Source organism: Anneissia japonica, unplaced genomic scaffold (genome assembly GCF_011630105.1).
Source record: "Anneissia japonica isolate Jap-2015-1 unplaced genomic scaffold, ASM1163010v1 scaffold180_len884964_cov147, whole genome shotgun sequence".
Taxonomy (NCBI): Eukaryota; Metazoa; Echinodermata; class Crinoidea; order Comatulida; family Comatulidae; genus Anneissia; species Anneissia japonica.
The window spans coordinates 805,774-820,209 of NW_022696035.1; the positions used below are offsets into that span (position 1 = coordinate 805,774).

At 34.1% G+C, this 14,436-nt stretch overlaps 1 protein-coding gene across 1 annotated transcript in view; it reads left to right on the plus strand.

The window, feature by feature from the left end:
- Nucleotides 1–11,951, plus strand: part of LOC117101703 (serine/threonine-protein kinase PLK4-like) — a 52,985-nt gene extending 41,034 nt beyond the window's left edge. Inside the window, exons 11-20 of the mRNA XM_033241736.1 lie at nucleotides 2,706–2,968; nucleotides 4,081–4,205; nucleotides 4,440–5,296; nucleotides 5,726–5,830; nucleotides 6,240–6,249; nucleotides 6,733–6,866; nucleotides 7,421–7,512; nucleotides 8,728–8,945; nucleotides 10,824–10,912; nucleotides 11,826–11,951. Of these exons, the coding sequence (XP_033097627.1) occupies nucleotides 2,706–2,968; nucleotides 4,081–4,205; nucleotides 4,440–5,296; nucleotides 5,726–5,830; nucleotides 6,240–6,249; nucleotides 6,733–6,866; nucleotides 7,421–7,512; nucleotides 8,728–8,945; nucleotides 10,824–10,912; nucleotides 11,826–11,936 (2,004 nt within the window). The 3' untranslated portion in view covers nucleotides 11,937–11,951. The remainder of the gene's footprint in view (nucleotides 1–2,705; nucleotides 2,969–4,080; nucleotides 4,206–4,439; nucleotides 5,297–5,725; nucleotides 5,831–6,239; nucleotides 6,250–6,732; nucleotides 6,867–7,420; nucleotides 7,513–8,727; nucleotides 8,946–10,823; nucleotides 10,913–11,825) is intronic.
- The last annotated feature ends 2,485 nt before the right edge of the window (nucleotides 11,952–14,436 follow it).

Sequence of the window (14,436 nt, forward strand, 5' to 3'; positions counted from 1 at the left end):
TTTTCTTGTTTTGGTTTACTGAAGTTAGTTTTGGCATGGCAAGCCCCATGTTTTATGTATGGTATGTTTAGCTATCTGTCTATATATATACAGTCTTATTTTTCTATACTGTGTACCGTATGTATCTCTTTGTGCATGCAATATGTTAATATGTGACAATGACATCCCTAATCATAGGCGTATGCCCTTGACCTTGGTGGATAAATCGGGACAGATGCGCTGATGGTGTGCGTGTCTTAACGCTAACGAGATAATGAGTCTTTTCACACATTCATGTTCCGTCGGCGGCTTAAGTCAAGTAATATTTTGATGTCTCAGGGTCTGGATTCACAGACAACGGTTGCTGTTGGCCTGATTCAAATGTAACGACATGTAACGACATCTAACAGGTCTTCTGCCTGTGGTCATCAAAAACCTGGCATGGCAATGTCATGCTAAGGGTCCCAAATAATCAGCTAATACTTGAGTGTTCACCCTCATTGATTATGGTTCAAATAAATAGAATAAATATATAATGCAAACTTTAATTAATAGGAAAAAACTAGATAATCATAAATTCATGAACACCGAATATTATTTGGATTTGCGCCATAAAAGACAAGGGGAAAGACAAATTTATGGATCATAGTTTTATAATAATACGTATATCTCACTCAAAGAAAACAAAATATTAAAAAAAAAACTTTTTGATGAATAAAAAATATTTCTAAGCATATACAGTGAAACTCACTAAAGTCGACTGTGCCAAGGTCGAATAATTTCTAAGTCAATCTTATTTTACATGCCAATTGTTGTGTTTTACATTAGTTAACAATATGTAAGTCAAATTTTATCCAAGTCGAACAATATTTCAGTGGCATTTTGGATTCGACTTGGGCATGTTCAACTGTAGTAAAATTGTTTAATTTTAACCAATTTGAGGATATCAAGTATTACCCAGGTTTGTAATTAGATTGATAAATATTTTATGCTTATTTAATTGTAATTAAAAGAGATTCTTCTTTAGAGACTTCACACTGGCATCAAACATATTGGTAATTATAGTAGAAATAAAAATATATGTTTTGTTTTTAAATTTTGCATATTTTTAATTGGCTGGTTGGTAACAGGCTAAATCTAGAATTTTATTTTTATTATGTCATTATGAAGACAGGCAAGTTTTGTGCAATTTTTTTAAAAATTTAATTTAATTTAATTTAATTTTAAATTAAATTAAATTTTAATTTAATTCAATTTAATTTTAAATTTAATTTAATTTGGCAAATTTGTGTGATGTGTCCATATATAGGCATGATGATGGCATACTACACCCAAATATAGGCATATCACAGTTATTCGTCACATACAATTTGAAAGTAGGCAATGCTTCAAAACATTGCCTACACTACAGCTTAGCTGCTAATATGCAATAGTAGCACAAGTAGTAGATGTTTTAAATATGTGAAAGCTGTTCCACAATCTTGATGACATCTCAAGTTGACAAGCTATTTTGAAAGTTAGTGCAATTCTGATATTCCAACAGTACAGTGATTCCTATTGGATGAAATGGTTTACACTTTCAGTATGCAGGCATCAAGATCCAATCTAAAATCAGAAAAGAAAAGTGTTTGGTGTCTGTTAATCTTCGGAAATAATTTAACAAGGTCCCACTGTACATTGATACTTTACCCATTTTTTTATGTTTTTTTTTTTTTTTTAGTGTATAGGATATTCATAGATACATTTGAATAAGTGTATAGGATATTTTTTTTTTAAGTGTATAGGATATTCATAGATACATTTGAATAGATAGTTATAATAATTTATTGAAATATTATGACCAACTCTTTTTTTTTTTTGCATTTTTATATTTTTGCAATTAACAGAATCAGAATGTTTCTTATACTTATTTGATACAGAATTTATTTATTTTTTATAGTGAATGGTTTCCTCTGAATGACAAAAAAAAAATGTTTATCGAATTGTATGAAAGATGAAAGCAGGCTTTATATGTTAAAGTTGACCGGCAGTGTTTATTGGATGTCCAACAGCATGTTTTGACCATGAATTAAGACACATGTGCAACAAACTACGTCTAGTTTATCATTTACACACTGCCAAGCTAGCGCAGACCTTAAAATATCACACAAGTTCCTGTTTTGTAAGCATATTTGCAGTCAAATTGCAGGCTAGGTTAGACAGCCTTCTCCAGCAGCCTAGGCCTGAGTTCAGTTGTGTTATTTGCTGTCACTTAATATTACAGCATGGTGATGTAGCAATAAAGGAGTTCAAAAGGGTTAAAACATGTACAAAGCCATCCACTACTGAACTGAACTCTGTTATAGGTGGAACACTATTACAGTTATTCTTTCCTTCGGATGGGATTTAAAGGAGTTGGTCCATCAAGAGTGATGTTATAATGGCTTTGTAGACAAAGAAAACTAGTAGTAACTGTAGTGTGTATGTGTTCATTAGTATTCTTCATTCTTATACAGGCAAATTCATGCCTTACGTCTTACTGTCATCTATGAAGTTATTTTTTTTCAATTTGGTTGATTATTGTTGTTAAACGAGGCAAGTTCTTGCCTTTGCAGCTAATTTTATGAGTACAATTAGAGTAAGTGTATACATATAAAATGAAATTTTATGTAGTTATGAGAGTCATACTTATCAACTTCTATAAATAATAAGAAAAAAAACTTAAGGATTTTTTTGTTCTCTGGCAGAGGATAACTGAAGCATCAATTGATAGTGGAAATGCAACAATGGCAACGATTTCTACAGCAATGACAAGCACCGGACGAATAACATCACGTAGCAAGCCCATGAAAGCTTTTCCCACATCAAACCTCACACCAGTTTTACCAGAAGAGAGGCCAATTCTAGCCAATCAGAAGGCTGCTTCTATGAGCAACAGCTCGCTAGGACGAGGGGAAGATGTTTGGCCGAGACATGCTAGACAGTCACCACCATCGAGACAAAGAACAAAGTAAGAAGAGAAAGGAATCAAATTTTTCTTTGTTCTCTATTCCTAAGATAGTATACTAATATCCTACTGTAATTGATATTATGTTATGATATTTGATGCATAATTCCCATAACATGTTGGCATTTATTTGGTATTTTGTTCAACTTTTCATTTTGCATGACTTTCATAATTCTTGACAGCTTTCATATTCTGTAAAAAATTTCAACGTGAACAAATAACAATCTGCCCTTGTGAAATCATTATAGTGTAGTTGTAACTAGTGCGGTTTATACCCAATTCACACGTACACCAAATGTAACAAGTTTTAAAAAGATGTCCAGGCTTCAGTGGGAGTGGAAAATCAATTTGTTGTACAGATAAAACATCCTAGGACATTGAAGGGGTATTAATACCTCTTTCCACCAGTATTTTTATTTCCAACAATTTGTTGGTCCTGAATTTTTCTTCAAACAATGCTTCATTGACATTAATAATTTGGATTATCTTTAATGGTTCTGTACATAAGTTCTGTGTGACATGTATCCTGTATAAATGTCCATATATGGATGTATTCATCAACATGCCCATATATGCAGTAAGAAAAAAATATGTTAAGATATAAATATCTTCATCAGTTAAGTAGTACAGCTCATAACTTTCAGTGCTTTCTAATAGAATCCTGGTCTTAAGGGGTCAGGTTGATGACCTAGGTAGTTTATCCTACACTTCAGGCCTTCGCTAATTAAATAACCTTAAGTAATTATACTCATTTTAAATGAAGTCACAGGGATTTTCATCTAATATCCCCCGCTATTAATCCCCAATAAGGACAATCCCTGTACAGTATTGAAATACCGAACCGTGTAAAAATTTATTAAGAAGTTGTGTCGCGTAAATCCCAGGGTTTGGTTTGTATAAAGTTATCAACAGTACTGACATGCATTTGAATGTACATACTTCCCTCTCCAGACTATCAAAAACCATTATATGCCCATATATAGTCAAGATGTGCCTATATATGGTCATGTTGTGATGTCATCATGACCATATTTAGGCATGTCACATGTTTTTGTCAAATATAATTTGATAATCTGGACAGGACTTTTTTTAAATAATAAAATTCGTCTTTACAGTTTGAGCAGCTCCAATTGTTCGGGAGGCTCAAAGGGACCGTTTGACCTCAGTGGTAAGGCAACCTCACCCGTGGACCTCGCCACCTCATCCAACTCGTGGCTAGCCGGTATTAAAGATAGCAAAGGTGAGTTGGGATTGACACATATTTGAGAAGGATGTTGTTAATCACATTCATTCATCATCATGTTGAGTGATGTAACATCCTCTGATCAACTTCCTCTAATTTTCTCTTATTATTAATCAAGCATGTTCTTGTTGTGTGTTTTTTTTTAACCTTTATAGTTGAAGATTTATCAACTATTGCAAAGCCTGAAAAACATTTTAAAAATGTTCATTTATTTATTTTTTTCTTTATTAGGGAAATTAGGGACATATCTAGCTCATGACAGACAGCGTGGCAATGTTGATGGTGGGAATAGTAATATTCTATCACCTGAAAGGCACTCCTTCCTCAGAGGAAGTAGCAGAGGGTCATCCTCAAAGATGCCTCAAAGTGGTGAGAGCAGATCAAGACAACAATGGAAGGGTAGCAAAGAGGATGACTTGTACTCATCTAAGGAAAAATTAACAAGTTTGAGTAATCTGAGTAGATTTGATTACCTCGACAATCCAAGACTGAAACGCTACAAATTTTCATCTTCCCAAGAGCAACTCTTCAGAAGGACTGGCATCCATGATGGCATGGGTGAGAGATCATTGTCAGAGCAAGAGCTCAGCTCAATATCTGAATCCAGACAAACACAGAAGGCCACTTTGCAGGCCGAAAGCAGAAAAGAATATTCTTCTGAACTAAACTTGCATGATGAGAGGATTGTAACAAGATCAACAAACAGTCATAGAGCTCATGAAAACCAAAATTTTGATTACACCGGCAAAAGGAATTATCAGAAAGATGATTGTTTTACTGAGAATAGCATCGAAAGAGGAAGTGACTGGAGGTCTAAGGGTACAAATGTACATGGTGGGCAATATCAACAACAAAAGGAATACCATGAACATGGAGGTCACCAGTCTGAGCTGAAAGAGATTCGACATAATAATCATGGCTCTGGTATCTGCAAGAATAATGCCATGCCTGATGGAAATCAGCAGATGAAGAAGGTGCAAGATGGCAAGGAAGTCTCTAAAGTAGATGTAAAGAGCCATGGTGACCTGCCACCACCTCTTAATGCCAAGAGATTGCGGCCAATCAGGCAGAGAACAAGAAATGCAATGGTGAGTTCTTTTTGCCAATGTTAGCACATTCAATTTTTCAATACAAGGTTTGCTCTTAATAGTAAAATAATAACTAGGGTATAGTTTAACAAATTCTAGGTTATTATTTTTTATTATTATTAAAACAGCCTTAACTGCTGATTTGAATCTGATTACAGAAGGGCAACAGAACAAACATAGCAAACAGAACAGTAAAGCAAGACATACAATAATTTATTCAGTAGCAGACCTTCTGACTTTCAAAAACCATGTACAATAATAAAAATTGGCAAGTCTTAAGATATGAATATGAATTGCCTGCAAAAACAGTTGTTGAGAAAAAGTACATTGTTGGCCATGCTGCAAATAAGATGCCAGCTCTCAGAGTACCACAGTATCTCAAACATTTTTGGCTTTTCTTGTAATAATTCTTTGGTTACATTTTAATAGGTAAGTATCTTGGACACTGGTGAAGTCTGTCTGGAATTCCTCAAGACTCGAGAAAATCAAGAGAAAGTTGTGGAAGTTGTCAGGATATCTGAAGATGGTTTGCAGGTATGTTTCATTTAAGCTTACAGTTTACAAGAAGCCACCAAGAGATTTAACGAACTGTTGGTTGCGTTAATTTTTCAGTAGAGGAGCAACTATATATTCAACATAGTGCTTGATTGTTTTATTGAATGATCAATATATATAATAAACAAGTATCTATGGAAGTTGTGTTGGAGTAAAATCCACAATCTAGGTATTTAAGAAGATAAAAATGTCGGATAAACAAACAAATTTGTGTTTGGCCTGTAGTGGGATCAGAATGCTTAGAAGCTGCATACTGTGGGCCTAGGCCCCCTCAGACTTAGCTGCGTTGGCCTGTAGGCCTAGTTTATGCCAGTGTAAGTAGTACCAGTGCAAATATATAGGAATTTGGGTAAACCCCGATTTTACGAATACCCACATTTACGAACAGCTCTGTGCCCGTACGTAAATGAGGGGTTCTACTGTATTTTCAATGTACAGTAATTGAATTTGCTGTGCAGTACATCCAAAGAAATAAAAACAGGTACTGTAGGTATTATATGGTAAATAGTATGTTAACTTTTTGTAGGCTAGTCATACCAAACCCACTGGACTTTGCTATGCCTATTTCAGCAGCTAGACCCTAGCTAGCCTACAACAGCCTTGTTCAGAAAGGGTTCAATAGAAATGTTCCACAAACCAAACCTCCGAAAAAACCGAACATCGTAGCCGGTCTGGAGGGGGGGGGGGTCAATATTGGAAGAGTGCACTGTATAAATAAAAGAACAAAAAATATTGAACAATGGTGATACATTTTAACCAAATTTCTTTTTGAGGCTTATTGGGTGGAGTATCCTTACATTTTCCATGGTGATTTTGTCAGGGATCTTCAGATGGCATTACCGTAAAATTAGTTTACCAAATTGAATATGTTTGATTTTTAGGAGCTAAAATACAGAAATCGACTAGTGGAATACGTTTGATTGAGGGCAACGGATCAGCTTACACACTACAATCGGTTGGTGGTGTTCAAGGTCTTAAAAATCACATGCGTCAACTACTCCAACATTTCTATGATGTAAGTATAAATTTTGGAAGTGCTCAATTCAAATTTTTCTGATCATTCTCTTTTATCTTCCAGGCACCGAAAAATATCAGTCTTAAGCTAAAAATAGAACTTTATTTAAAACAAATTCGGAAGGGCTGTGTCCAATTTCCAAAATTCAAATAATTGTAGTTATTAATTTGGTATATGTTTTGTAAATCGTTGCATTTGGGATTTGGGGTCCAACGGCAGCTGCAGTGCAGTGCCACCCTGACATATGACAGATATAAAACTTCGGCCTTAACCCACCTAACTCTCAATATGAAGGTTATTCAAGGATCGAGCCAAGACTCCAATAAAAACCCAACGCTGGCTGGGTTTCAACTGTGGTTTTCAGCACAAAAAGCAGGGACACTACCTTTCATCTAACCGCTCAGCTTTGTATAGAGCTGAAATCTAGAATCAACAGACATTATTTTCAATTTATCCCAGACAAGGAAAAAATATCTTATGAAATTTAGTAGACACAGGTCCTTGAAGAGTTGGTATGAATTCAAATCTTGATGTTTTTAATTTCTCTCCCTCAGTCCCACGAACAATGTCAGACCTTGGAGTCAACGATATCCAGCCTCGAAAAGAAAACAGACAAAGGGCCGTACTTCCCGCTGATCCTGTGCAGGTATGTTTCGTATTTTATTTATACGCACCTGTTCCTATGGAGCTGTCACGAACTTCATTGGTATTCAGCTTCAGCTGTGATTCAGTGCGCTTGAGAGTAATTTTTTGCAAACACAATGTTTTTATTTCTTGTTAGTGAACTTGGGGCTAAATCATTGGGTAGATTGAATCTGTATTTGATTATTATAGACTATGTTGACTAGCTCATTTCTAGTGTACTGACTTGTACTGGTATGGGCATTTATAAAGCACCTCTTACCTAAAGTTATAACTCGCAGTTCCTTTCCCTGGTCATATGGTCCACATGCTTTAAGTGTTGCTGCTGGTAATCAGCGTAGGAGCAGGCAACCCCATCAGGTACCCATTTATACTCCTGGGTGGAGAGAAGCAATGCAGATAAAGTGCCTTGCTCAAGGACATAAGTGAAATGCACAGCGAGGGATTGAAACCCCGATCTCGAGGTTGGGAAACGGAAACCGGTTTAAACATACATGTATAAAATTTCATTTGGCTTCTAATATATTAGGTAAATTTTCTTTAAACTTTATGTACCACTACACCTGAGGAGAACCAACAAAGTTGGTCGAAACTGTATTGGTACGTAAAGATTTGTTTTAGCTTAGCATCAAAGAAAATTAACCTAATAATATATTAAAGTATAAAGCTAGGGAAATTATAGGAACTTAATCAATAATTTTGTATTTGAAATAATGTATCAGAAGCGCCCTCTATGTAAAAGTGTTAAATTGATGTACCATCCCTTACATCCCAATATATCTGTTGCTAATTTATCACATGTCTTAAAATAATTTTAAATTTGGTATTAGATTGCACTTTTTGCACATTGTTATTGAAACACAAAATTATATAGTTTATAAACACAGCCAGCCACACTGTTGATGTATTGGGTCAAAGTTCAAAAGTAAAATAAAATGGCTGCACCTAATCAAAGCCCCGCCCCTTGGATATTGTCGGTGAAGTCCCACAAGACGACAGTGTTAAAACATACGCGAACACATGCGTTTGTGGGACAACTTGTGTTTTTGTGAGATACGCGCATAAAAAAACCCAGTGCTGTTCAAAAACGCAGTGCTGTTCTGACACCGGAAGGGTCTATTGGTTGGTAAGTGATTGCTTATAAAAATGGCTACATCCACATGCTCTAGTAGTTTTAAGCCCATTTTAAAGTAATTAATTTTTTTTTTTTTAATTGCAGGAGGCCTGCATCTTCTGATTCAGAGAAGGAGAATTTAAAGTCGCAAAAAGCTGTAAAATGCCGGTCGCCAAAGAACCAAGGATCGGACAAAGTGCTGCAGTCTTCACCCAGCATCATAGCTCCTGTCACTGCCTCTGTCTGCTCGTTTGACGGCACGGTGCTTAGTTCCAGGAGTACTGGTATAAACAAAGATCACAACCATAACTTTGATGACAAAGGTATTGGCTTTTTAATGTAAAAATGAGGTATTTCCTGACGAAATAGTTAAGTTGTCGCACAGGCCAGTATTGAGTAAATGAGCTATAAAATATGGGAGTTCAAAAAAATTGCCTAAAAAATCCAAATTTGTTTTTCATTATAGATCAACAGTTTAATGTTTTATTAATCATGTACCAAAGTATTCGTTCTGGAAGTGGTCAACAAATTGTTTATTTAATGTTATTTTGATAGTCCATTCTATTAAACAATGTATGCACAAATAACTTCAAAAGGCAATTACTTAAAATCATGTTTATTTTGATTCTAAGAGTACTGTACTTTCACTTTCCAATAACTTAGGCTTGAAATGTCCAATTTCAATGAATGACCCCTCATTTTAAAGATGACATACTCAGGTATCTGAAAATACCAATAACTTGAATTTCAGTTTTTGCTACAACTTAACCATTTTGCCACAACATGCCTCAAATGAGTCCACAATAATCTTTTTTGTGACAAACTTTTGATTTGCTCATATATGTATGTGTGTGATATGATATCTTCATGCCCATATATGGGTGTATTGTTGACAAGAGATATAAGTCAATATGTATTTGCTACAAAGCTAAAATTTCTTTTGTCCAGCTTCTTATTTTAAATATAAATCTGTATAATACAACTTACTGTATCCATTAAATGCACATTCAGTTTTAAATAAATATAACTTCTGTAATGATTTTCACTACCGTACATTTGTTAGTGTAAATGTAGTTTCCTTTTGCGAATAATCGCTGTTGCTATTATAAGTTGACTGGAACAATCGTAGAAGGGTCACCAGCACGACCCCAATTTACACTTTTGGTAAAACAATATTTCATGGTTAATTTACACTAACCATGAAATCTACACATCAAGTGTATAAAATTAAAGTGAATAAAATAAATTGGCACATCAAGAAAAGCTTCACAGACAAAAAAAAAATATAGGGAATTAAATTTGACACAAAAAAAAAAAGAAGATAAAAAAATACATCAGACACTGGTTTGGCTCTCAATCTTGTTGGCATATAGCCATCAAGCCACTAGCTACAAAATCTTTTTTTGGAACTAGTAATCTTTTAAGTTTTGTCCGCACTATCAAGTTTTGTGAGACAAATGATCGGCCATATATGATCATGATGATATCATAACTTACCCATATATGGAAAAAATCACAGATAGCCATCAAGCCACTAGCACTTAGGGTATAGAATTTTGGAACTAGTAATCTTTTTGTTAAGTTTTGTCCGCACTATCAAGTTTTGTGAGACAAATGATCGGCCATATATGTGTATGATGATATCATAACTTATCCATATATGGAAAAATCACAGGTGTTTTCAACAAATAAAAACTATGATAGTGTGGCCAGAGCTTAAGGTTGTAAGCTGCTTTAAAGTAAAGAGAAAAACAGAAATTCACATATGGTAAAATAATATTCTCTGAACATGCTGTTAACTTATCGCTTAAAAAGTTATCTTTACCTGGATAAATTGCTTCAACAGCCGATCAAAATAGGTACATGCTGTTCTTGAAGAGAATGTAAAGGGGGGGGGAGGGGCATGCTTAAAGAGTCACTTTTACTTAGCTATTTCCTTTGATGCTACTGCAATGTAAACAGAGCCATCAACACAACCAAACAAAGAGAATCTTAGCACTATTTTGACTAGGAATTAGGCCATACTCATACATATGACATTGAGGTTATGCTTATATAAAGTGTTGAAACTTTGTTAAAAACATTCATCAGAACACAAATGAAAGAAATCTGGTGATATGCCCAATATTTCAGCTTTATTTTATATTTGTATATTGATGTCTACCATATTTTTACATTTCAATTCAATTCTTTCTTTGTAGGTTTCAATAAGCAAGATAAACAGAGTGGTATGTCACATAACAACATCATTAAAAGTATTTTTGTTCCAAATGTTGGCTGGGCATCGCAGGTAAGCTTATTGAAATTCATTAAGTATATAAGTTGTATAACTGACTAAAAAAGTGTTTTTAGTTGGAAGCAGACATCCAAATTAACACCCCCATTAACCATAAGGTCTTAAATCATGCCACCAAATTAGTTTGAGGTTTTTGAATAATCTTTCACCATTGTAGTACTCTGCTCTCCTCTTTCACATTAATATTCTTTTCTCTATTTTTTTTTCCACTTCTGGATCCACCCCAGCCCAATACATGCAAGATACAAGCATGAATAATGCAGTTTTGAAAATTGAATTATAAAACAATAATTGGACAATGATAATAATTATTAAATATAAAGTAGTATTAGTACATTAAACCAAATTAGTAACATTAGTAATTAATAATCATTTATAATAGTTGAATTAAAGTATTCATAGACAACATAATGGAATAAGATAATTATGTATCATTAAAAAGATTGTGATTGTTTTGATGTTCACACTATTACTCACATTAAAAAAAAATTATTGTATACTTGACCTCTGTCTCTTATACACATCTAGATGTGTATAAGAGACAGCTCAATCTTGTTGGCATATAGCCATCAAACCACTAGCTACAAAATCTTTTTTTGGAACTAGTAATCTTTTAAGTTTTGTCCGCACTATCAAGTTTTGTGAGACAAATGATCGGCCATATATGATCATGATGATATCATAACTTACCCATATATGGAAAAAATCACAGATAGCCATCAAGCCACTAGCACTTAGGGTATAGAATTTTGGAACTAGTAATCTTTTTGTTAAGTTTTGTCCGCACTATCAAGTTTTGTGAGACAAATGATCGGCCATCATATGCCATTGTTTCAGTTGGACTTAAGGTATAAAAATTATATATTGGAGAATTAAAAATTCAGTTATTGTTATTTGTTTTACATAGATGGCATCGGGAGAGGTATGGGTTCAGTATAATGACGGATCGCAGATTATTGTCAAGTCTGCGACCACTACGGTCAAGTACATCGACATGAAGGGCAAGATGAGCAGGTGAGTCTGGGGGTCAGTGACCAGTTTAATGAAGGGTCAATGACCAATTCAGCAACAGGGTCAATGCCCAGTTTCAATGTGATGGTCTATGCGAAGTTCAGCATAAGGGTCAATGCCTAGTACAACATAAAGGTCATTGCCCATCAATAGAATGGTAAATGCCCAGCTCAACACAAGGGTCAGTGCCCTGTTCATGATAAAAGGTCACTGTCCATGTTAAAAGGTCATTGTTTATGCTATGTTCCTGTGAATCATGGATAATGCAATTGAATAGTCTGTAGCTTGCATGATCCTCTAGTTGCCAATAGAATTAGGATACATATACTCTCTTTAGTTACCCCTCTTTATGTTCCCCATTTGGTAACCCTGCTCCACACCCCAAATCTTGGTGTTTCTAAATTTAAAAAAGAAAGCCTAAGTTGAATCCAAAATGGCATTGAAAAATTGTTTGACTTCGATAAATAACTTACAGATGGTTAATTAAGTGAAAACACAGCAATTTGGCACATATAATAAGATCGACTTAGAAATTATTTGAGTTAGGCAAAGTCGACTTTAGGCAAGTTTAACTGTAGTTTAAAATATTTATCATTATAGCTTTGCAGCTAACTTGAATATGATGCATTGTCATTCCATTTATTTATTTAGACAAGTTCCTTGGGGCCCAAAAGTTACCATAAGAAAAGTCTGAAGCCCTAATAAACTAAACTTAAATACTTGCTATAATATAAAAATGAAAGCTCAAAAATGTAGATAAGTGAAAGGCTAAGATAAATTCAAATTATCCTATGTACAGATTTTACACACAAACAAAAATTATTAATTTATTCAATATTTTACTTCGGAAAAGATTTCCATACAACAAAATTAATAACATTTTAAATTAATATTAACATAACAATAATATTTTTTTTTTTTTTTTTTTATTAACTCTCCTCATTCTTTTAAGTAGAATGTATCCTGCCATGCAGTATAATTTTTTTTTTTTATTAGCATATTACACATTCTTGGCATAACTATGTTCCTATCTTGCATCAGTCATACTTTCATTTGGGACGTGATTTGGCTGCTTCTCCCGGTTTTGCCCGTATTACTTTTTTTTGTAGTAGGAAAAGTACTGTATGCAAACGTATTTGCAGCTGCTAGGAATCAGGCAAGCTATTGCTAATGTCATTTGCACATTAGGATATCAAAGAAAAAAAAAACATATATTGACATGCTGTTGGTTAAGACTACAGTAATTTGAAGTTTGCCTTGCTAGATTTTTTTAGTGTGGAAAGTACAGTGTAAATTGACTTTCAGCCGTTGATAATAAGACTGGCTCCAGTTAATGTCATAAATTTGATTTGTGAGATATAAGATTAAAAGAAAATAATGCTGCCAACTAAAGTGAGTTGAAATCGAACAATGTGTATAGTTGAGAAAAATGGTATAAATTGCATTTCTGGCCGTCTGGTGGTGCCAGATGCATAAATTTTCTTACCTCGACCCCCAACCATGGTGGGGCTGAAGTGGTCTAGACTCTGTCTGTGAAAGTCCCTCCATGGGACCCCCTCTATTTCAAATTCATTAAGCTGGCACTGAGTAGCACTCTAACAATTTAAATTACCCTTTTTCCGTTTCTGGTGGGGAAGTATTGTAAACTCCTTGTAGCTGTTTGGTTTGAGGCTAGCTGTAGTAGTTAATGTTGTTAGCACTGAATATTATATGAGATAAAACTAAAAATGGGTAAGATAGCAGTGACTGACAAATTAAAATCAAAATAATGCCAAATAAAATTAATTCCTAGTTTTACATCCCTACCCTCATCATATTTTGGAGCATTATGACAAAATTTCTATTTGCATTTTTCAAAATATTATTTTGAAAAATTGCAAATAGATATTTTTCCTTCGAGAATAAAAATAATGACCTAGAAGAGGTGGAATGTTTGGCAGAAATACATTACAAAGATTCATTTTACTTATTTCATTAAAAAAAAAACAATAATTTTTATTTTATTTAAGCCTGTTTACCACTAGTAGTATTTAGAATAGCAAATAGTAAAATAACTAATACCCTCTTCGAAAAATAATTTCAAATCTCACATGTGACTAATAATTAATTTTATTTTGTCCTATGTGTATAAAATAGTATAAATTATATTATAAATAAATACGAAAATTGATTCATCAAATGACTAAGAAAATGAGTATCAGTCATATACAGATTTTCGGAAGTACAACTGTCCAATTACTCGCGTAATATTCGGCCTTCATTTAATCTCGCTGCGTTCAAGTGGCGTATATTCAAATGAAATTAACTTCTATTGCAGGCCGCTGACTCAATGCACAACGTAACAACCTTAGTCATGGCCAGCAGGGAAGTCTTAATTACTGGAGATTTATACATTTGATATGTATTCCACTATGTCTTTTTTTTTGCATTCCATAATGTTATTGGTACCCATAATGTAACTTGTATCCCAAAATGCTTTTCTCTATCACACACAGTATAATATATTT